Source organism: Trichogramma pretiosum, unplaced genomic scaffold (genome assembly GCF_000599845.2).
Source record: "Trichogramma pretiosum strain Unisexual culture from Peru unplaced genomic scaffold, Tpre_2.0 scaffold111, whole genome shotgun sequence".
Classification (NCBI taxonomy): domain Eukaryota; kingdom Metazoa; phylum Arthropoda; class Insecta; order Hymenoptera; family Trichogrammatidae; genus Trichogramma; species Trichogramma pretiosum.
This window is the reverse complement of record NW_019640789.1, coordinates 389,643-414,740: the sequence shown is the minus strand read 5'-3', so window position 1 is coordinate 414,740 and position 25,098 is coordinate 389,643. Positions and strand designations below refer to the sequence as shown.

The following is a 25,098-nucleotide window of genomic DNA, read 5'->3' as shown; positions in this document are numbered from 1 at the left end:
CGCATTCACACATATTATAGTCAATTGCCTATACACTGCATAATAAGGAAGTAAGACGATTTGTGACTCTGTTTTTCTTCGCAATGCATAAATATATTATCGTAATAAATGGCCGGGCAGCGTGCGAGCGCTCGGTACGCTCATGGAGAACTCGGATTCCGATCAAGCTCCTCGCAAAGAGACGATAAAACGTCAACGCGCGCGTACTATTATCGACCACGACTAAATTTCGGCGTGGGACAAGCCGAGCATATACATAGATACCTGTCCCGTTCGCTACGAACGTTACGGTCTTCGCACGCACACTCACACACACGTGTGCCGTGCGCGCTGTTAAAAACTCATCGTGCCTTTCGAGGATTTAATATTGGTAATTGATAGATATAGGAGTTGCTTTGCATACGAGTGTCCGCGTGTGGGTACATGTACCCATGATATTTTGCCCGATACGAGCGCAGAGCACATTATAATTCCACGCGCAGTAGTGCAGCCAGCAGCAGCAGCAGCAGCAGCAGCAACGCAACGGCGCGCGCCGTCTCTGAGCCGTCTGAGCTGTTTTGCTCTCTCTCTCTCTCTCTCTCACACTCTGCAATGTATGCGTGCAAATGTGTGTGTGTGTGACTGTGTGTATGCGTATATACCGAGAGGCACACGCTGCGCTTCAACTATACGATCCGACTCCGCGTACTGTACATGTACGTACGTACATATAGAGTGCGGCTACACACGGGGTATAGGTGTGTGCGATTGCGTGCTTCTTCTATACATACGTACGTATATATCTGCAGTCGATGTACGTGTGTATTGGTAGCGGCCGCGCGCGTTCTCTCTCTCTGTCTCTCTCTCGTTTTCTTTGCTGTTGCCTGCTGCCTGCTGCCTGCCTGCTGCCGCTGTATATGTGCGCGGCCTGTGCGCTTCGCCGCGGCGGCTATATCGGGTCTCAGTCGGTCATCGCGATCCGCAGAGTGCAGAAGGCGGCCCCCCAGCACACGCGTCTAGCGAAAATATACCATATATACAGTACACCCATATCACAGAGCGTTACAATAATCGAGAGAAGAGCAGCAAGTCGTCGCGCACATCAACAACCCGCTCAGGACAATTTGCGATCTTCCCCGCTCGAGACGTTATAGTAGTTTATAGCACGCGGAGTTATCCGCATCTCGTGGGTGAGTACGCTTTTGAACCTCTCGTTGTTTATCGCACAGTATTATAATAAATATACCATCCTCGCTCGCGGTGCGGCGATCGGGCGCTTCAGCGCGCGTACATATACGTGCCCGTCGTTGTGTTTTTCGCTCACGCGGCCGCCGCGGTGTTCCCGTCTTCGTTTCTTTTTTTCGCTTTTCTCGTTCACGCGTTGGTGTGTCGCGTACGTATTATTGTAACGATAAAAGCGGCGAAAAGTCCAGGCTCTCTACGTCGTCGCGTATAAGTATATGTACGAGTGCAGCAGCAACATCGACGTTGTTGTTGCGCGCTAGCTCGTTGCTGCAGCCGCTGCTGCTGCGAGAGCGTCGAAGAAAGCACACACGCGAGAGTTAAAGTACATAAGGCTGCTGCTGCTGCTGCGGCCACGGTGCGCGAAATGTCACGCGAAGTTGTACGTACATACGTCGAAGCAACAGCAACAGCAACAGCAACAGCAGCCGTAGCCGTATAGCCGCAGCAGCAGCAGCAGACGGGCCGAGTAAGCGAGGCGCGTTTAATATACGCGTCGCTTATATGTGTATCATCGTATAATATAATATATATATATAACGTCGTGCCGAGCGCGCGCCTATCTTACTTCGCGTTCCGCGCACTTACTTTATCATCGCGATACAACACAACGTACAATATACCGCACTGATCGATCTGCATATTATACGCAGGTAGTACGCGAAGCGCAATCAAGTGCGACTTTTACTTCCCGCGAGAGCGTCTGCTCGACGTCTAGCTCTCGCGCCGTCGACCTGGCCGCCGCGACGACGCCTCCGAAAGTTTCGCGACTCCGTACAGTCGTTGCCGTTGTCGTTGGGTTCGTAATCGCAACGTATGTATATGCTGCTGTACGAGTTAGCACCTTTACCGTATATAATGTCGCGCGCTCCCATTTATATACCAGCCGCAAAAAAGAAAAAGAAAAAGAGTCGCGCGAGCCGCGCAATCAGTAGTACGTACAGCCACGTACGCTGACGCAATTATGTAGGACTAGGTACGTACATTCTCGGTCCCGTCTTCGCGCCGAGGAGCAGCCGTGTGTCGTCGGCGTATCAACCGGGACCAATAACGAGTTGTTTGGTGCGTGGGCGCGCGCGAGGTCTGGGCTGTGCGCCGAGCGGGTGGCCGCGAGCTGCTGCTCAGTCGGCGCTCAAAGCTCGCGTTCTTTTCGTCGTACGCCTTGATCGATCGTCCACGCTCGTACGTATACTCGTTTTTAATGGTCGCGCAGCAAGTGTGTAAGCCAATCTCTCTGTCTCTCGGTCGTGTGCCTCGTCGTCGTCGTCGTCGTCGACGCACTTGGAGTATGCAGCTGCAGAATGAAAAAAAAAGTCCGCAGAGAGTAGAAGCGCGTTTATCGCTCGCGTACTCGCCTACCGTTTATTTGTACGTATAGACAGCGCGACTCCTTTTTTACGCGTCGAGCTCTCGGGCGTTGTATATACTCGCGACAAATGCATACACAGGCACACCACCTGCGAGTGTAAGAAAAAGAAAAGAAAAGAGCAACAATGCATATATGCAAGAATGTATATTCGCGAGGCGCGCGTATCACACATCCGTGTATATAGGCGCTTACGTTACATCGCGGGCCTGTATAACCTCGAAACGCGCGTGTCGTGCGCGCCCGAGACTTTCCGTGTGTGTATATAGGAGCAGCTCAATTGGCAGGCTGCGAAGCAGCGAGAAGAACCGAGCGGCCGCGATACGTACCCCCGATGCTGCCCCCCGTGTAATACTTTCCTAAATTTTCCATCGATGTGGTTATCGCGAGGTACGCCGAGTACCTCGACTATACTCCGAAATGACGTTTCTCACTCGGTCGCCGATGAAATTGCGTGTATAGGATATACAATCGGCCAAAGTCTCTCGCGAGCCGCTCTTCGCGCGACTCACGTACGCGCAACGGTATGCAGACTCCGCAAAAGTTGGTCGTACTTTGTGTATAGCTGCTCCGCTCGATCCCGACCCGGAGTAGAGTCGAAAAATGTCATCGACGTTATCGCCGGTTCGTAAGGATACATCTCGATCGCTTCCTCGGGCAGGCATCTCTCATTGCGAGATGAAACTTGTGCAGCATTCACACAAACGCGCGCATCGCCGACACGACACGGTCGAGAGTCCGATATATAACACCGCAGTCTATCTCACGTCTCTTTCTCTCTCTCTCTCTCTTTCTCTTTCTCGAGCTCGCGACCGCTTCCATGCCTGTTTTACCGACTTTTCTGACACTCGACTTATTGGGCTGCAACCTGCAGCTACTTGGAACGTATGCGCGTTCGAACGCCTATGTGTGTGAATGTGCTTTTACACGCCTGTTATATAGCCCACTCGTCCAAGTGTTGGTTCCACGCCAGTCCTGATCTTCGTTCTTCGCGTCTTGTAATGCGCATCTTGGCCTTCCACTCACTGTACTGGATAATTTATCTCTAGAATCCATGGAAGGTATCTTTTTAAATTAAGATGCAAAAAAGAGCTCATTGTTAACCATGAATTTCCACTATATTGATAACAATTTTGCTGTAAATTGATCGAAACAATCCTCGGTGAACCATGGGCGATCGAGACTCAATTTGACATTTGCAAGCATGTGTTTTGCCCCCCCCCCCCTCCCTCCCGTTGCGATGCACTTTTCGCCCCGACTGGTGGCGCGATTCGCCCACAGATGGCATTCCTCGACGGCTCCTTACGGCGCAGTTATTTATACGTGGCTATGTACAAATTTCTTTGTGTTGCCAATAAAACTATATTCAAGTCAAGTCGGCGCAGTTATCATTATTCCTATATACAACTTTAAAATATTAATCGTATTCATTTTTTCTTTCTCTCTTTCTTTCGCAGTTGAAAGTTTAAAAGAAAGAAAAAGATCAGATCTTCACGATGCCGAGCCACATGGCGATGAGACGAGATCCAGCTCAGAAGCTGCACAAGGTGAAGAAGCGCAAGGATCAGCAGCATCCCGTGTCCGACGGACCGGAGATTCCCGGGGTTCCTTATGGCAGGAAACTTCTGAGATCCATCGATCTGCTTCGTCGACGCAAGGCCCGACCCGATCAAAATCGACTGATCGGCTTCATGCTGAGGACCCACAAAATCGACGGGCCCGACACCATGAAAACCATCCGAAAGCTGATAGAGCTCGAGGAAGTCATTGAGGTAAATTATAAAGGATCTATCAGCTATCGAAACGCCTCCAACTGGTCGAGGCTCCCATTGTACAAGAATCGACCCGAGGGATTCCGCAAGGACAAGATCAACTCGACGACCGTGTCTCAAGCCTTCTCCGAATTGGTCCTGGAAGAGCCCGACTACTTGAACACGGGAATACCTGCTCCAAGGTAAGCAACAACATTTCCAGCCATTCTTAGATTGGCATTTAATCTTTAAAGAGCCCGGTAGAGTTGGGAGCACGCGCGTACTCGAGCACATGCGTCGGCCGAGCGATTAGAGAGATACTGCGCAACTCGGCCCGGGAAATTCAAACGCCGGAGACCAATTGAAAGTAGTTCGTACGACGAACGCCAGGTGGTAGTCCTGCCCAAGCATCTGAATAAGTCCTATGATATCGTAATATCAAGATGCTCCGAAGAGACTGTTGAGTTTTAAATATAATACACTCGCGCTTCCGTGACTATTAATAACAAAATAGAAAAATACGGTTTTCGTGGTGCTTTAAAATATAACTCCGTTATCGAGGGCAATTATCAAATTATCGTTGCAATAGTATTTTTTTCACGGGCGTTGGAGCTAGATATCGATTTATTTCTAGTCAGAGTGGGGAGTCTGATTTCTTCTACATTTCAAAAGGATTGTTAAATTATGTGAGTTAATATTGTGAAAAAATTCAGTTTAATTGAATTAGAAAATAATTTATTTTTCGTACTGCCTTCTATTGTTTTTGTATTCGATCGATACAATGCATTGATCTTACACATTTTAATGCTGTTAACTGGATTGTTTGAGAAGTAAGAGATAAAAAATCAAGCATTTGTTTTTGAAAATTGATTAACTTTTCAGCTGAATCAAAGTTTTAATACTAGTGAAGTGAAAATCGAAAGAACGTTATAGAAGCATTAGATTATTGTACATTATTATACATGAATCAATTTTAAAAATTAAGGTTATGAAAATGTTTTATAATTAAATTTATTTATAAATGGAATATTAATGATTCATAAATATTGATTATGGTATACCATGAATAGATTAGAATGTTTGACTTTTAGGTTCAATAATCACATGTCCGTACTTATTACAGGTTAATCGATCATTTATTGAATGGTCATTCAAATCCAACTACACACCGAATGGTTGAAGATTTTTTGAAAAAAGAAGTTTCTGAAGGAAATTTCAAGAATTTATCTAATGGTAATTATTTACTCGTTGGTTCAACAAACATGAGTGGTGGGTCTGTTACTATTTCTACTTCTGTACCCGAACCTATGGAAATTCTGAACATTGCAAGAGATGGCAACTTATTTGATGGGTTCTCATCAAATGGTTCTCATAATGATAATGCTGTATCAGACACAAATAGTGTTATGAAGAAAGAAGATTGTATTGAAATTATTTTGGGAAAAAATCTAATGAATGGAGGAAAAGATGTTTCATTTGAAGTTAATAATGAATCAGGAAATTTAATAGTTAATACTCATAGTAAGGAAAATATTGAAAATACCAATTGTCAAGATAATAATACAAACAGTACTGTAAGAAGAAGCAAGGCAGAAAGGAAACAGAAACTACAAGTACGCAGTGATGATTCGCAAGACATGTTTGATCTATTAACAGACAACAATGATGATCACAAAGAAGAATTCATCAGCTCAGGTACTCCATCGCCTACATCTGACATAAATAATACAAACTCATTCAGAGCAGCAAGACGACAAGTTGTAAGTATTTGAGTAATAGATATTTTAGCATTTCATTTATGTATATTTATATCAAATTTTTCTTATTTCAGAGGGTCAAAAAAGTATTTGATCCATCGGATAATTTGGTAGTAAAAAAGAAAAGAGGAAGACAGCCAAAAAATGCTTCGATTGTCCAAGAAAACAGAGAAACTGTTATCCAACCTCAAATCAAAGAATCTTCAAAAGATAAATATTGTCATTTCTGCAGTAGCGATAAACCAGAGTCATTAGTGGAGTGCAAAGATTGTACAACTAAAGGTAAAAATAATTAAAACTTACTGACTTGACATTCAAGTATATATTTTTTAACTAAAATTGTTGTTTATTTTCAGTACATTTATCATGTGCACTACCATCTAAAAAAATGAATAAAAGAGCATTTATTGATTGGCGTTGTGAAAGGTGCAAGATGTGTGAAATATGTCATGAGACGGCTGAATCTGTAAGTAAAATCATTTCTCATGTAACAATTTTCATACAGATAAAATGATGGCAAAATTCACCATTCTAATATACAATGTTTGTTAACAGGGTACTCTAGTAAGTTGTTGTAAATGTGATAGTGCATCTCACATTAAATGCCTATCAGAGAAAAAAGGCTTGAAAGGATCTAAATGGAGATGTCAAGATTGTAGACCTAAGCAACAATCATCGATACTTGAAAAAGTTTCAAAGAGTTCAGATTCATCGGCTCAAGATTTTACTGAACATTTCAAAGCAGAAATAAAAGCAATATCAAACGGTCCAAAAGTATCAACGGCAACTGATGAAACACCAAAAATTGACCCTAATATACCAGACGTTAGCAAATGGAAGGTTGACGAAATTTATCATTTCTTTTTCCGTCACTTTCCACTTCATGCTCATGTATTCAAAGATCATGTAAGTAAAATGTTCAATTCCTTTAAAAAATTCAAATAATTCATTGGAAGCTCATTAATTTTATCTTGCTTTTGCTAGGAAATTGATGGTCCTGCTTTACTTCTGTTAGAAAGGAAAAAAATACTCGAAAATTTGAATCTTCGATTAGGACCAGCATTAAAAATTTATAAACAGATAGTTCTCCTACAAGCAAGATATGACGATCACAAGCTTTACTGGCGATGAAGTAAATTTGAGCACCACTATCATATTTTATACGTACATTGTAAATTTCAAATCAGATATAGAGTTTATCAGCTGCGTTAATTGGTCTTTTCCGTTCGCTATTGTTTGGCATCTTGAAAAACACACTGCAATTTTTATTTATTAGTAAAATTATGCTCTAAAATACTCGAAAAATTGTTGAAAAGTCATAAATCTATTTATTCGTATACGTGATCGTATGCATAGTACTCCACACTGAAAATTATGTATCAGTGGCTTTAGTTTTAATTGTATATAGTACATTTGATTTCTTTTATGTTTCGTCGCTCAGTTAAGAACGAAAGTATGAAACTATCCTATAACAACTGTATTATAATACTAAAGATAGAATATAAATTTATAATTGTTTTTTTTAATCAATAAATGTTTCACACTTTTAGAGGTAATGACTTTTTATTGCATATGTTACAAATCACCAAGTACACATATGATCACATCGTCTTATTAAAATGAAAATTAGCGCTGAAATTAATCTCAAGTTCGTATCCTTACAGTATAATGAAAAAGGTACGTCTACATATTTTATATACTCTACGTACGCATCAACGGGAATTGTATTTCTAATACTGATTGCTGCAGTCTAATACCTGCGGTAGAGAGTCAACGTCAAAAGTTACGCACGACGCGCGATCTAGATCCAGACGAGATCTTAGACCTTGATGTTTTTATCGTTCATGTCGACGACGTCGTAATACTTGGGTGGAGGTATTTTGTGTAGCGGCGCCTCGTCGGGCAGATAGACGGTAAATTTGCTGCTGGTCGGTGGCGCTGCTGGTGCCGTAGCAGCAGCGGTAACCAGAGTAGCCGCGTCGTCCTGCCGATGAGCGTCTTTGAACTTTTCCGGCGCCAGATAGAGCCAGAGAATGGACAGGACGACGGCGAAGATGGCCAGCGCCAGGAGCCAGCTGTAGATGTCCGCGTGCTTCAGCACGCACAGCGACTCGAACAAGTCGCTCTTGGGTACGTAAGTTTTCGACTTGACGACGACGTTGTACTGCTGCTGCAAAAGAAATCAATGACATCGATATAGCCATAGATTCAATTAGCTTACTATAAATAGAGTATATATTTATAAGTTACCCTGGCGGTCGTATCCGTGGACTTGTAATCGTCGGTGTCCCACCAATTGGCCAGTGGCTCGTCGCCGAGGGTCGGATTGACGGTAGCCGCGACGTTACCACCGCTGCTGCTGCTGCTCTCATGCATCGCCGCGAAGTGAACGGGCAGCGCTGCCAGCAGATTGGGTATGGGTCGCTCGTCGTCGAGGCGCATCATCAGCGAGACGGCCGAGTTCTCGAAGATCTCGCGATGCAGCGCCATGGAGATGCAGCCGAGGCGGCAGGTGGCCGCGGACCTGAGCTCCGGATAGGCGGCTCGACACGCTGTGTGCGTATATAAATCGTAGAGTTAAGTTTCAGGATAACACGAGAATGTGCAAAAAAAAAAAAAAACCTTACAAGAATCGCAAGACTCCAGGGTGTCGTTGACGCCGCGCTGATCCAACTTCTTGCTGAAACTGATCAGATTGTAGAATCTGCAGCCCCTCTGGCAGTCCGAGGACGTCACTTGCTGCACGTCCACGAAGTTGTCCTTCTGCAAAAGATCAATGATTAGAAATAATTACTAATAATTACTAATTATATTTAGGAATAATAACTCACTTGCACAGTGCGTATGTGTATCTTTTGGCACTTGATCGGGCAAGGATCGCTCTTCTTCACGAAATTGAAGAGTATCTCGGCGCTGCAGCAGCTCGCGCCGAGCGTCGCCGAGAGCAGCACGAGGGCGAGGAAAAGCTCGTGCCTCTGCATTCTTGGATGTCGCGCGCGCGCGGCGATCACTCGTTTATCGTAAAAACTTCGATGTACCGTTTTATGTTTTATCCGTATTTCTCTTTTCAAAAGGAAATTAGCTCACTGGCGATTCGCGTCTAGCGATATAGTAGCGACATTGCGCGAACGGGACGACGACGATGCAGGCCTCGCGTAGTGCAGCGTTAGGAAGAACAGCGAGCGAGCTTAAAATCCTCATTCGAACTTTGATAATCGCAAAAACACTTCGCGATTGTCCTACGCGATCGACGCTGCTCGTATATACGCAAGAGCACAGTACCTAATGCGACTTGGCCATATCGCCGCGAGAGCTTGCAAGTTGACGAGCGAACGGCGCACATATAGATACGATATATATAAATATATATATATAATGTATATATATAGATATATACCGCGTAAGTGATTTATTTCGTGCATCGCACGCAGTATTATCGAACGAGCTGAAGTTGTTGTCGTCGACTGAGCTCCGTGAAGTGCGCTACGGGTTGCATAGGGGGCAATTTCGCGCGGCGTATTGAGAATCTCGAATTTCAATATCGTTCGAGTTCTCGCGATCGCGAAATAGATCAGCTTTTTTGTAATATAACAGATGAAGTTGATTTTGACATTATGATACTGGAATTGAGTTTCAAAGATTTTTCATACACTTTTTATTATGTAAGGCAGCGCGAGCGACTTATTGGCTTAAAAGTATGTATAATAGGGTGGTCCGTTTTTAGGCTTTTTTTCTAAAATCGATTTGTAATACTAGTTTTATGTATAAAATGAAAGCTCGTTCAAGGCAGGTGCGTAAAAATGATTCTTTCTGCCTCCTCAACGGCGGTTAATATTTTTGTCGTTGTTTTTTGTTTAAATTAGCTAAATTGGTTAAGGCTAAAAATGGAAAAATGATGTTTTGCGATTCTAAACTCGGCGATTCATCAACTAATAGGCTAATAAACATGTTTTAACCACCACCGGAGCTTAAAGTAAAGATACAGAACCACATAATGCGTATAAAGCCGTGATTTTAACTGTTTTTTGCCCACTTAGCCCGATTTTCGACTACATGGTTGAGGTCGATTTTTAAATTTAAACCATTGCCCGTGATATCTTTCTTTTCTTTGAGATAAGTACTAATAAGAAAAAGGTCCACTGAGGTAATTTTTAAAGCAGGAAAAATTTGGCGCGCTCGAAGAAAATCGGCTTTTTATGAATTTCTTTAAATAATAAATCGTTTAAGGGCTTATTCACCTGAAATTCAAAAAATTTTTTATTCAATTTTTGAATAGGATTTTTTCTCCCCTTTCCATTGTATTTTTTGAAATTCTACAATTTTGATTTTGCTCTGAGATACAGCTGTTTCCGTGAGCCCTTTTCCTATACTTTACATGTTAAATTTTTTCTTCTTTTGCTTTTTCTGGCGAGTAGTGTTTTTGGTCACCTGTCGACCGATTGAGCTTTCTGCACCAGGGTCGCGTACATTTCTTCAGAACATGAATGGTTACGACCACTACCACGGGTGAGACGACCGAACTCTCAGATTGCTATGCACGAATAGTTAAACACACATTTTTTTTCATTTTTCGTTTTTGCCGAATTTTAGTCAAAAAAGTACATTTTGAGAATGATCTATGATCTCAATCGTCTCACCCGTGGTAGTGGCCGTTAACCATTCATGTTCTGAAGAAGTGTACGCGACCCTGATGCAGAAAGCTCAATCGGTCGACAGGTGACCAAAAACACTACTCGCCAGAAAAAGCAAAAGAAGAAAAAATTAAACACGTAAAGTATACGAAAATGGCTCACGGAAACTGCTGTATCTCACAATGAGAGCTTTTCAGGTGCGGGTCATCGATTTGCTCCAAAATTTTTTTGCGGTCTTATGGTACCCAATACTGAAGTTCCCTGTGCTTAGTTTGATCCAAAGGGCCTTAGGACCTATTTTATAGAGAATTTTCCACATTATAAAAAAATCTTTGTTATTTTCTATATCGAAATAGAAGTACTTAAACGAAAAAATGGGACGATCAAAACTTTTAAAATTTTTCAAAGAATATATATAAAGATATCTCGAAAAGTACTGCACTTAGAGATACGCTTTTTTTTTATTTTAAAGCTAATTAAATTGTCTGGAGGTTGAACCTATAAAATTTTAAATTTTTTCATTATTATTACTTTTTACAGCCCTTAAAAGAGCCAAAAAAGGGCAAAAAAAAGAAATTTTTTTTCCGAAGTCCGCCATTTTATCAATTTTTAATTTTTTTGCAATTAATAAGGTTCAACCTCCAGCAAATGTCATCTAGTTTAAGAGGAACTTCGCATTTTTAGTTTCGGGCAAAAACTGAAGGCGCTAGCTTGCCGCCCGTTGAGGTACCTTTTTTTAATACGACCTCCATCAAACGCTGCTAGGCGATAAATAATTCGATATTTTGGTCTGAAAAAATTTGTAAATATAGTTGAATACATACTTTATAAGTACCAAAAAAATTTGACTGCATTATTCACTTCCTTCCACGAAAAAAAAATCACGAAAAACATGTCATTTTTGAGGCGCTAGATGAAACCCTCCCCTTAAACGACGCTAAAATAATCATAGAGAACTCTATTTTTTTTAATTATTCGTTAAAAAGAGTACTTTTTGACAGTGCACTTTGCGTTGAGCTTACTAAGTTGACTCTACAAGAGGGTTCAATTAGATCTATAATCGCAATGGCTCTTATATATACAGGGTGCGGCAAAAGTATGGTTACACTTGGAAATTTCACGGAATAAGCGTAGGATAAAAATCAAAAACCTCATATCAGACGTATTTTTTGACGAGGAATGTATAGATAGATTGAACGCGCGGAATTTGTTCGCATCCTTGGGCCGAGTATAATCGGGAATTGACGTCGAGTCTTCCCTGTTTAAAAAAAATCGCTGGATTTTCAATTGGATTCGATCCCGGAATCGAACTCGATTCGACTAGAAATCGAGCTGTATTTGACTAGAAATCGAGCTCGATTTTTTACTGGAAATCCAGCTCGATTTTCGATCTGAAATCCAGCTCGATTTTTAAACTGAAATCTAGCTTGATTTTTGACTAGAAATTTAGCTCGATTTTGGACTGGAAATCGATCGATTTCAGATCAAAAATCAAACTAGATTTTAGGCCAAAATTCGAGCTGGATTTTCAAAACTCGAGCTAGATTTCAGATCGAAAATCGAGCTGGATTTCCAGTCAAAAATCGAGTTAGATTTCCAGTCAAATACAGCTCGATTTCTAGTCAAATCGAGTTCGATTTCCAGTCATATCCTGCCTGATTTTTCAACTGGAAATCCAGCGATTTTTTTTAAACAGGGTTGCTACATTTTTATTTTAATTTTTCGTTGTGACAAATCGCGACAGTGACCGATGTAATATCATATCGTCTAATTTTTATCGAAGGCTCGAGCCTAGTTCATTTAATCTTAATTATTCTGTTAAATTGTATTGTTAGTAAATGTTCCTCTATTTACTGAACATGCAATTCGGTTATCAAGCAGAAAACTTGAACGCATCGAAGTAGAATCGATCTCCATATCTTTCCGCGTACTATTTTCACTATTGTCTCGTATATGTTACCCACACAAGGCCCCTACTTCGTTGGATTTACGTTTCCCGCTCGATAACTGAATCAAATATTCGGTAATGTGCGTATTAGCGTTATGTTACTATTTCGGTAATGTACATATTAATGTACATTCTGTAGTGTAGTCATGTTGACCGTTTTACAGCCGTTTGTGAGGTCAATTTGCTCGTATACTCGCACATACAATAGCACTGTGTTGAAGCAATAGTTGTCAGTACGCCGGCGCGCAAGGATTAAAAATGACACTTTCCTCTTATAAAAATTTCCTATAGGATCCCGCAAAATTCCTACAGGAGTCTTATAGGATTCCAGTAGGATTTTCGCGGGATCTTATAGGAAATTTTTATAAGGGTCTTCCCCGATAGCAGAGAAGGAAAACGAACTTTCGGTCAGAGGAGGAGTTGGAATAGTTTATTAATAGTTATCTATGTAACAAGTGCCCAAAAGGCGTTTTTGGGCACGAGTGTGTGGAAAAAGACACGAGTGTCGGCTATGCCGGCACGAGTGGTTGTTTTTTGCGCACACTGTGCGCAAAAAGCTGGGCACGTGTTGCATACAAAATTTTATGCAATAGTAGGCGAAAAATACGTTCATTTAAATGAGGCGTTTTACCGCACACCCGTGTCCAAAATGGGGCATTTTACCGCACACAAGCATCCAAAAACGCTTTTTGCGCACTAAAAAATGAGCAAAAAAAGACATTTTTCGTCATACTATTGCATAAATTTATTTTATTTCATTGAACCAATTTTAATTTTCTAGCAAAAAAATTACCTCGCTTTAAAATTTGTCGAGTAGATATTATTTCAAAAATAAAGCTGCATTTCAAACAAATATAATCATAAAATACGATCTTAATCAACATTCGAATTTAATTGGATTCGCGTATTGAGTATTACGTCAACAATCGTTTGCTACCATTGTTAATTAACTTTATGACACCCACTTGTCGTACATATTAATAAACACTTGATCGGGATCTTAAATCAGTATTAAATTGACCATCAAAGAGCTTGCAGCAATTTTTTGGTTCATAATAAGAAAAATATGTTCAAATCTCCGTTATTCTTCGTATTTATCGCGATTGGTATTGATATTTACTTCATATAATTAAGATACTTATAATAAAAATAATATGAATACGTTGATATTGATATTTACTTCATATGATTAAGATATTTATAATAAAAATAATATGAATACGTTGAACTTAGTTTGCTTCACGTTGGTTGCTTTCGATAATGCGGAAGGAAAGGGTGGTGGATCAAGACCTAAAAGTAAACCCCCAAAGTCCAATGTCAAGGCAAAACCACCATCCACGGTAACTGCCAAGCCCATCGGATTAACCACAAAAGGAGGTGTAAAAGATTTCGTCGATAGATTAAAGGATAAAGCCAAGGATCATATCGCCAAAGAAGCTGTCGAAAAGTTTACAGAAAAAGGCAAAGAGTACTTTGATATCATCAAGGATAAATTGAAGGGTGATGACGTCGAAGCAGCTGGCGACAAGTCCACAGAAAAAGACAAAAAAATCATAGACAACCAACCAACGACCAAACGACCAACACCATCCCCTGAACTCATTCAGGCGCATCTCGTACAAAAGTATCAGTGTCAATTGGGGTCTTCGTAAGTTGATCCTCTTGTTATATCGCGACTATTTGTTAAATAATACCCGAGCACTTATTTTACTCTAACTGCACCAAAATCTGAGATACACGTTTAAGGTTTGACACGAGACTTTTATTATAGAGTTTGCACGTATAAAATGGATATTATATTTTTCGTTACACTTTTAGTTATAATGTACCACGCGATTGACTCATGAGCGATAGCTCAGTTACAAAAACTAGGATAAGGTGTTAGCGCGTGAAGACCGCTAGATGTTAGTGCGTCTATCCGAGAGAGTTGAGAGCCGAGCGCCCGAGATTATAAAGATGCGCACTATCCTCTTTTAGAATATATAATAATTGTTGAATCCCGAATTATAGTGGGGCGATATTGGAAGAATACCCGAATCGCGTAAGCTATCCCATGACTAGCGCGTGGTACGATAACCCGTGAATTATATCATTCTTTTTATTGCCCCTTTTTTCACACGTTCATTGTTATATTACTATGTCTATAGAAACGTCATATCGAAAAACTTGTGGCCGAGAAACAGCTTGACGAGACTCGATTTTTCGGATATGACCCTCTTCAAAATAATTTTTATTTAATATAAAACATAGTTAAAAATAAATTTGAATGCCTGACTTGATTTTTACAGAAGAAACTGCAAACCAAGGTCACATTAAGATCTCACCAGATGATGATGATGCATATAATAGGCGTAAGGTTGAAGTAGAGAAGCATGGACACAAGTTCAAGAATTTTCTAGAATAGGAATATTTAGATTATAAAAACAGGGTTATGAATCCATAAATTATGAAAATGTACCCGAATTTTTAATTACAATTCGTGAGCTCGAACGGACTAAATATGCGAAGTAATGGAGGAATAAAATGATAGGAGAAAGTTAACAACAGGTGAAATAAATAAATGCAACAAATCACTTCAGTGTTTTTTTTTTATAATTGAGAGAAATATTTATTGGTGACGACAAATCTGACTTTGACCAGAGTCTCGGGTCGTGATCCCGGCTTTCCACACGCAACACTTCTTACGCGATAAATACTCAACCCTCTCTCTTCACTACACTCAACACCCTCAACGCTCGCTCAACACTGACAAGGAGACCATCCCAGCTTCAGGTCATGGATTTGCTACAAAATTTTTTTGCGGTCTCATGGTACCCAATAGTGAAGCTCCCTGTGCTTAGTTTGATCCAACGGGCCTTAGGGCCCATTTTTTAAAGGATTGTCCACAATATAAAAAAATCTTTGTTATTTTCTATATCAATTTAGAAGTACTCAAACGAAAAAATACAACGATCAAAAGTTTTAAAATTTTCCAAAGAATCTGCTTGAATTTTTTCGTTTAAGTACTTCTAAATCGATATAGAAAATAACAAAGATTCTTTTATAATGTGGAAAATCCTCTAAAAATGGGCCCTAAGGCCCATTGGATCAAACTAAGCACAGGGAGCTTCAGTATTGGGTACCAGGAGACCGCAAAAAAATTTTGGAGCAAATCCATGACGCGGACCTGAAAAGCTCTCCTTGTGAGCCCTTATAAAAGTTTCCAATAGGATCCCGCGAAATTCCTATTGGAATCCTATAGGACTCCTTTAGGAATTTCGCGAGATCCTATAGGAAATTTTTATAAGGGAGTACTCGCAGGTACTCTCTCTCACTCGTCACTCGTTACTCATAATCACTCCTCTCGTACTCACACGTGCCTAAACTTACTCGGCAAGACTCGCTCAAGAAAATCACTCGTGCGCTCTCCCACGTGTCCAGCGCGACGCGCTCTGGCGGCCTCTCTTACAGACTTTCCGGCGCGACATATGAATACAAGTTTTTCTTCACCGTCGATCTGGCTCTTGGCGGTAGCTCGTCCTGGTTTCGGCAAATGACCTGCAAAATTAATACACTCACTATTAATTGAATTCATTATTTTTACTTTGCCTGTCAATTCCCATTATACTTCTCTGTATCACCGTCTTTCCCCGGCAGCACGCGATTTATGATTCCTTTCTTCCAAAAATTTCTCGCGATATTTTCATCTATTATGAGCAAGACATCGTTTACTTTTAGTTCGGGAGTTTTCGTTTGCCACTTTCGTCGAGTTTGTAACGTTGGTAATTACTTGTGCAACCATTCCGACCAGAATTCATCGGCATCAGGTTGCGCAAGCTTCCATTGCTCTCTCACATTAATCGCACTTTCTTTATGTCTTGGCAATGCCAATTGTCCGGAACATGAACCGAAAATAAAATGATTCGGCGTGAGACATTCTCGGTCATATGGATTCGACGACACATGAGTAAGCGGGCGAGAGTTAGCGGCATATTCACTCAACAGAGTTGACAATACCTCATCCGATGTAGAGCGACCCTTTCACACAACTGTCAGAGACACCTTAACGGACCGGACCAATCTCTCTCACGCACTTCCCATATGAGAAGCTGTGGGTGGATTGAACTTTGAATCTATTCTATTAGCGATCGCATAATCGTGAATCTTCTTTCTGTTAAAAATTTCTACGGCTTTCGCAAGTTCTTTCCTAGGCAATTTAAAATTCGTGCCATTATCTCAGTGCACAATTGCGGGTTTACCTCGTTTGCTAAAAAAACCTGCGGAACGCCATGATCGCGAAATCTGCGGATAAACTCTACACTAATTTCAAATGAATTGCTCTTATCGATAAACGCGTGAAAAGCGCCACCCATCTTTTTACTGTGCCACGAACTTGGCCAAAATAATTCAGACTGCAATGTGAGAACAACCGACATTGGAAAGCTAAACGAACTTTGGGTATAAACGCAGCCTTGCGCGGAGGCGACGGGTTTGCTCTGAGAGCCCGACAGATTGTGCAATTAAACACGAGTTTCCTTAAATATCTGCGAAGCCCGATTATTGAATATCGCTGTCGCAGCTCGTTTATTGCCAACTCGTGACTGCCATGATAAAATTTTTCATGGTAAGAGAGAATGATTAACTGAGTGAATCTTTCACTTGCGTCTTAAATTATCGACATATCGAATAATCCTTCTGATTGGAACCCACGCGTCCATGACTAACACTCCTTCAGTATTCATTACCGGACAAATTATTCTTAATAAACGACTGCGCCGATCAATCGATAAATTTTTTTCTAAGGCTAAAATTTCAATCGGATCCATTTCTCGATGCCTTCATCGAGTTACAATATTCAGAACCGCCGATGTGCTTGCAAGTAATCGAAGAAGAGGATGAAAATTTTTCAAAATTGAACAAATAATTATCGTCGCTGACGGCTACGTGTACAGTTTCAGTTTTATCATTTTGACATACCGGCCACTTGCTAGCTGACCCTTTCTAAAGATCGGACCCGTTACTCCAACGACTACTTTTGTTTAACGCCTCGGGAACGAAACGAGTACCATCATCCGCAGGATTTTCTTTAGAAGGGACCCAACGCCAATCGCAGCCTTCCGATTTCTCACGGATTTCTATACTAGTGTATTAGCGACAAAATTTTTAAATCAGCTGGATCTGTCTCTATACAATATAAAACTGTACGTGAACCAGACCAAAAAATTACTTTAGTAACCGTAAATTCACGCTCCTTTTGAATTAAATCTTTTAAACGCACCACTAATAATGCCGCTTGCAGTTCAAATCGAGGAATGGTAGTAGTTGTTTTCTTACTAACGATTCGGCACTTGGACATGATGAACGATACGTGCCTTTTGCCGTCGGGTAAGCGAAAAAGCTTTAACGCGACTATTATTGCTCGCCCATTTGTGCATCTTAAATTCAGCGAAACCGTTAATCAATTTGACTTGATTCCCGATTTCAATAGCTTCTTCTTCGGAAGAAAAACTATCTAAATAGTCATCCATGTAACAGTTATGTATAAGTTTCTTTGGCGCTATTGGATAGATTGGTGCGAACTTTAGGCGAATATGGGTGATCGTCATGAAAAGCTTGTTTTTGATGTCCCATCCTGTACGCAGTTGAAAATTGTGAATCGACACTACTGAAATATGCAGAATAGTTAGATATCAGTTATTTATAACTTTTTCGTATATTATTGGACATTAAAAAACCATATTACGCCGGCTACTGCTTAAAAACATTCGAAAATGTCTATGTCGTCACGCGTCCAATTTTAAGAATCAGTCAAATCTTATACCCTAAAACTGAATTTTTGCATCTGCGTGTCATAATAAGTATGAATAATTTCACTTCAACATGATATTTCCATGCCCAGCAGTGATAAAAAGTATTTAGCGGTCATTATAGCAATTTAAGGGCTCAAAGGGGGCTTAAATAATTAAACATATGTATATTTCTTTTTATAATATTAAGCTGAAAAAGTGAAAAAAAAATTTTTTCAGAAAACAGGCATATAAGAGCCTTTTTTAATACCCCATTTGAAAGTACTTTGTTCAGTTAAATACTTATAAATACTTCAATTAACTTGTATCAGCCTATGACCCTTCAGCGATGAGCATTGAGGATATCTAAGCTGTTTGCCGTAAGATTCTAAGTGATTGCATGACACGACTAAGTTGTATGTCATTTAATTTTCTTTGATGGATCATTATCCATCAACGCAACCTCAAGCTAAGCATAAGATCAACTTTGACTACTTCCACATACAATTTAATAAAATATTTTATTAAAATTTATCAAAAATAATCATTAATGAATAAGCAGTTGTATAATAGACTACCTTGTTTTTTATTATCTGCGAATGAAATGCCAATATTTGTAAGTATTTGTAAATATTTTGAAAATATTCAAAAGAAATAAAAATTCCTAAAACTGAAAAATTTGGTCTCATGTTTTTCATTATCTACTTTTCACTTTGTTATTTTCATCAACTATATGTAAATCTTGGGTCTGAATTCTGTGAATAGGCCAAAAAAAATAATAATCTCAACGATCTTGGTCAATAAAATTGAAGTTCGCTATGTGAGATTACGTGAATTACTTAGTCCAAAAATACTTCTCTTAAATCACATGAAAAAAGATAATTATCATGTTATTTACAGTAGAAAGACTGATTGAAAACCATTATTTTCGTTAAATGTGTTTAAAGCAAACTCCTATATGGAAAATGAAATCAGTATTTAATACTCAATTTTTTTAATATCATAAGTATTTGATACATTCAAATTTATATGCAGTTTCATAGCCTAATTAAAAAGTATTAGTAAAGTAGACCTGTGCCCATTGCTCAGTCTTGTGACACAGGCGACTGCACGAATCAGTGGCTTGTTCTACTTTATCTATCGATACGCCATTGCCAACCTTTCAATATAAACAATTAGAATGAATTGAACGAGTTTCAATTATTCAAAACAAAAATGCTTGCTTTTTTAACAACATCAAGAGTAATTTCTATAATCCAGCTAAGAGGACATTTTTTTTTACAACATCCGAAACTGACACGTTAATCCTAATTATTTGTACTGAAAGGTTGGCAACTCGATACCAATGGATAAAGTAGAACAAGTAGTCGACTCGGGGTATAGTCGCTTATGTGGTAGCACAATTAATGCGCTGCCTGTGCTACGGGTGCTTCCGTTACTTCACGTTTTTATTCGGACGAGCGCATCCGTTCGTCTACCACGTGTTTCAGCTCAGTTATGAGAATCCATCCGACGTGAAAACATCTACTCTTTTCGTCTAGTACAAAATACAGTTAGTTGATGGCAATTCGGTAGTTTTTATTACATGTATTAATTTTTCAAAAGTGAGATTAGATTTATCAAGAGCAAGTGTTCAGTGTGATAGATAATTTGTTCGATTTTAATAGGGCTGTGAGAGTATCCGATTTTTCGAGTTTTACTCGACTCGAACTCAGCAGGAAGATTCGAAAAAACTCGATTACTCGAAAAAATTCGAGTACCTGAAAACACGCGAGTACCCGAAAAACCTCGAGTACTCAAAAAATCGAGTACTCGCACGGCCCTAGATTTTAACTTGCAGTACTTATGGAAAATATGAGTCAAGAATTAATAATTTGTGCCATGGAAGACTTGGAATTAAACAACGAGGTATTTGAATCTGACGTCGAGAAATCGGAAGAAGATGAAGATTGTAATTTTGATTTTAACAACGATTTAAAAGTACTTGACGATGAGTTCGATTCTTATAAAGAATTGGTAATATCAGACTTAAAGAGTAGAGCGCCTATCTCCAAAACAAAAAAATCAAGTAAAAATATTGAACTTTATGGGCTAGAATTCATAAATCGTTTTATTAATGGTAAAAACGATGGATTTAACTTTTATGAAAACAATTTTAATAGACAATCGTTTTTAAATGGAAGCTTGGATTTGATTATCCATTTAAAGCTAAAAAATGGTGTACGATATTTTCATTGTGTGGTTTGCCAAAGAAACTACACTCCCGATTATTTTACTTTGATTGAACATATAACCAGTGAATCTCACATGAAAAATTTGCAAGGCCTAAAACAATATGCTGCACAGTACACTTATGATAAAATTCAAAATATCACTTGGTTTGCTAAAAATTGTATTTCAGTAAATTGGGACGCCACAGCCAAGTGTCATGCATGCCAAGTCAGTTTAATAAAAGAACAAGACAGACAATTACACGTGAAAACGAATTCTCATGTAAAGATGGTTCAACAGAAGAAAATTTATGATGTAAAACAAAAAATTCTAGCCATCATAGACGATGCTTGGTATTACACTCAATTCTTTAATTGTACCACGTGCAATAAGGAGTTTAACACAGAAATGAGATTTCTTGAGCATTTAAAGAGCGATGACCATTTCAATAATGAATTGTCATTCAGAGCTATAGGGGGTGAAATAGTTTTCCTAACATGTTTTGCATGTGAAACAGGCTTTTATGGAGATCTCAGAAAGTATTATGAACACTGTGAAGATATTTTTCACAAACGCTATACTAAAATAGGGGATTTTATTGTGTCGGAAATGATGCCACCCTTGTTGAAATTATTAGACAATACAGGAGATTCAAAAGAAAAATTTATCGACGAATCGAACTCAGTCATTTTAGAAGATGAGCAAGATCAAAATGTATTGAAAGAAGTTATAAAGGTTGTTGAATGTGTTTATCCAAAGGCGAAGGCACATATATTTGGTTCAAGATGTTCCCAAACGGCACTATCTGATAGCGATTTAGATATTTTTTTAGATTGTGATGATATGTATTTTAAAGACTGTAATGGTGTCCTCGACCTAAAACATTTAAAATCGGTGATAAAATGTTTTAAAAATCATGAAGATGACTGGTACATATTCGAAGTATTAGATGAAGCTAGGATACCTATTATTAAACTGCGTCATTATCCAACTGGTTTCAATTGCGATATCTCTTTTTCGAATGGATTGGCTCATCAAAAATCTAAACTCATTAGGTAAGCTATTTACACTGATGATCAAATACTTCTTTACCGGATTTTTATAATCTCATATTATTATTTACAGATATTACAATGATGCTTATCCAATGTGTAGGGAGCTTATATTGTACTTGAAAAAATGGGTGGTGTATTCACAATTGTCAGGCCCCAAAAGTATTTCAACTTTTACCATATCATGGCTTGTCATATTTTACCTACAATGGAAAAGTGTATTTCGAAATGTATATGATTTGTTAAGAGCTCAAAGGAGTTCAACAATGATTGATGGTAAATATACTTATTTAATTTTTTTTCTTTGAATATTTTTTGCTTAGAATATTTAGAAACGAATTGAATCTTATTTTTCAGATTGGGAATGTGGTTACAGAGAAGATTTTTGTCTCAAGTCATATTCAGATTTAAGTTTTATTGATAATCTGGTAGGCTTTTTTGAGTTCTATGCTAAATTTGATTATCACAAGTGCGTAATATGTCCGTTCTTGGGTATTACACTCGAAAAAGAAAACTTTGCAAAGATGGAACTTCCCTCAAGTCTTCTATCTATACTAAGTGTTAAAAAGAAAAAGGATGTATCACTTTTGCAATATGACTCACCAATGTGTATGCAGGATCCAACAGAACTGAGCCAAAATTCAACGAAAGCTCTTAGAAAGCACAAGCTCAGATGTTTTAGAGAATATTGTTCTATAAGTGCAGAGAAAATTAAATCACAACAGTCTCAGAATTCAACAAAAGTTCTAAAAAAATGTCATTTTTGGTGTCTCAGAGAATATTCCTCTGCAAGGAGCAAAGGAGATTAAATCTCTTTTACATGGTTTTACTCGATATCACAATTGGAAACATCCAAGATGTTTGTTATTGTTTTTACAAAGAAAAGATATTTATTAATTGTACAATATAATAATTGACATTTTAGTGAAAAACTGCACTATACTTTGCGCAACAATAATTAATCAATTTTGTACATAAAAGAGCATTTTTGTAAATATATTTGTATTAAGTGATTGGATAAATTAAATAAATGCTCTTAAAAGTATTCATGTAATGTTTATTATAAAAGTAATATTTAATGCCCAACAAATTTTTATGAATAATAAAATTGTTATCCAATTTACAAAAAAAATGTATAAAATCTAATTGCATTATCAATATTTTGAATATATTGAGAATTTAAACTGTGAAAACTCTAAAAACCATTCCTTTTTTTGCTTCATCGAGTTCTGTGATTAAAGCATTGTTCTATTTTTGTTTTCATTACATTTCTTATAAATATTATACTTGTACTAAAGTGCTATCAGTTGCAGTCTTTTTACGAGCGCAATTCAATTCAGGAATCAGTATACAACAACAGCTTCTGCTGTGAGAAGGGATATGATTTTTCTTTGACCCACTGACTGTTTAACCTTTCATAAAGTTAATAAAGTTATTCAGGGCAATTATATTGGTATCATCTTTGAAATCACAGAAAATTCTATCAATACTTGTAAAATATATTTACGTAGAAAAGAAAAAGTCAAGTCTTAAAAGTTGCAATAGATTAATGTATTACACCATACTCTGCATTTTTGTCATGTACGCTCACTTAAAAACGTTTGGTACTTTAATAGTACATCAGTTTTCATGTAATTATAAAATAAAAATGATATTTCAATGTATTAAATTTTTCTCAACCCAAGTAGATCTTTTTCTAGGCGTTTCATATTCATCTTCATCGTCCCAAGGTGATTTTGATGTTCCATCCTTTGATTTGTAATAACTCGGTGTAGATGGTTCAACGCTGAAACTTGCTGTTCTTTCTCTACGACTGTTCTGATCTTTTTTGTAATTAGCTCTCCTTCTGTCGTGATTCTTTCTATTAATCCTATGGTCTAACCTCTCTTTTGCCTTTTTATCAATTCCACCAGTATATTATGTTGGTGTTTCTTCGGCATGACTGTGATATTTTCTTTTTCTATTTTCTTGAGATACATCTCTTATTGAAGGTTTCAACTCGAGAGATCTTTGCCTGAGTTATGGTTCTGTAAGTTTATCTAAGTCATACATTAACATTTGAGGTTTTTTGAAAATAGCATCCTTATGAGATTTGATGAAACCACCACCACTGCTGCAACCCTCCAACACGTGGCCGGATACGAATTCCATTTTTATTTGGATACGAAATAGGTTATGTCACTTTGTAATTATTGGTGTATAACACACTTTTTAAGAACAACAAAGCAAATCACACGTGGCTAACTATTTACGTCTACGCAGGTTTACTAATTAGATAATCAGAACTCAGAAGACTAAACTCAACAGCTATAGGCAGCTTCGAAAGGCTTCGAATGAATGACGACACACGAGTCTGTGGGAGCAGAAGCACGCCTGTCGGTGTGCGGCCACGTGCGGGACTTATTTCATTTGTAAGTGCTGCTCTTTTGGTAATGACGACTGGTGTCAGAGGTAGACATGTTAAAAGAATTTACCACAATGAAAATACAAAAACATATAGAGCAATATTCATTGGTAAAATTCCATTTACTAATGAATTTTATGAATTTCCACAAGGACAAGCTATTTTTATTGCAAAAGATTCAAAATTGGCGAAATTCTTTACTCAAAATCAATAAGAAAAAAATCCTTTTATTTGAAGATCATTTTAAAATGCACAATGACTTTAATAGTTTATTGAAACCTGGGCAGTTATAATGTAAAATTTATTTTAAATAAATATCATTGCATAAATATATATTAAATAAAATTTGTGTAAATTTCTTAAATTTTTTTTGTATTACTTTCAATAGTTATATATTTGGTAAAACACTTATTAGCTTTAAGAGTGAGGAAGGAAATAATTTGTTACACAAATGATTATTTACAAAATAATATTTTATTTTTTTTCTTATAATTGAACATATTTGCTTATTTGTTCATATGGTATTCGTTTCACTAGTTTTTTTTCATCTTTTAATGTTACATCAACACAAAATTCATCTTCTCTAACTTTTTCAAGTACAGCCAATTTATCACCATATTTTCCGTATAAAATCATTACATCTCTACCTATTGATGGAATGACTGTTTCAAGATGTTCTTCATCTATTTTAACAATATGTCCTGCTACTTCCTCTGGAGATTGGAGCTTCACTTTACCAACAAAACTATTTTTATCAATAGTTTCTGTAAGAATCCCTTTTGATTTATAATATTTGTCTCCTAGAGATTTTGTGATTATCTTTACAGATAGCCCTGGTCTTAGCCAACCTTTGTTTAAATCTCTTTCGTCTTCATCTTTTTCTTTTTTTACTCTTTTAGAAATAGATGATTTTTCATCAAATGAATCCAATTTTCGTTTGTTACTACTTAATGGTTCTTGTTTGATTTTCACAGCCAAAGTTTCTTTTTTAG

The 25,098-nt window shown here is 38.3% G+C and overlaps 3 protein-coding genes across 4 annotated transcripts; 2 read left to right on the top strand and 1 right to left on the bottom strand.

Moving 5' to 3' along the window:
* Window positions 1-920: 920 nt before the first annotated feature.
* Window positions 921-7,644, top strand: LOC106654615. The gene is made up of 7 exons (XM_014374556.2): window positions 921-1,169; window positions 4,045-4,541; window positions 5,462-6,098; window positions 6,170-6,377; window positions 6,452-6,561; window positions 6,651-7,001; window positions 7,080-7,644. Exons 2-7 carry the CDS (start codon window positions 4,084-4,086, stop codon window positions 7,224-7,226), a joined length of 1,911 nt encoding a protein of 636 aa, XP_014230042.2. The 5' UTR covers window positions 921-1,169; window positions 4,045-4,083; the 3' UTR covers window positions 7,227-7,644.
* Window positions 7,640-9,415, bottom strand: LOC106654616. Of its 2 annotated transcripts, none has more exons than XM_014374557.1 (4): window positions 8,927-9,415; window positions 8,723-8,858; window positions 8,346-8,647; window positions 7,640-8,265 (listed from the first exon to the last, which is right to left on the bottom strand). In XM_014374557.1, the coding sequence occupies exons 1-4, from the start codon at window positions 9,074-9,076 to the stop codon at window positions 7,915-7,917; spliced, it is 939 nt and encodes a 312-aa protein (XP_014230043.1). In that variant the 5' UTR covers window positions 9,077-9,415; the 3' UTR covers window positions 7,640-7,914. The 2 variants fall into 2 exon arrangements, with proteins under 2 accessions (XP_014230043.1, XP_023316045.1); XM_023460277.1 differs by having other exon boundaries at window positions 7,640-8,262.
* Window positions 9,416-13,668: 4,253 nt separating this feature from the next.
* Window positions 13,669-15,247, top strand: LOC106654739. Its single transcript, XM_014374739.1, has 3 exons — window positions 13,669-13,780; window positions 13,908-14,322; window positions 14,963-15,247. The coding sequence occupies exons 1-3, from the start codon at window positions 13,741-13,743 to the stop codon at window positions 14,988-14,990; spliced, it is 483 nt and encodes a 160-aa protein (XP_014230225.1). The 5' UTR covers window positions 13,669-13,740; the 3' UTR covers window positions 14,991-15,247.
* Window positions 15,248-25,098: the final 9,851 nt, after the last annotated feature.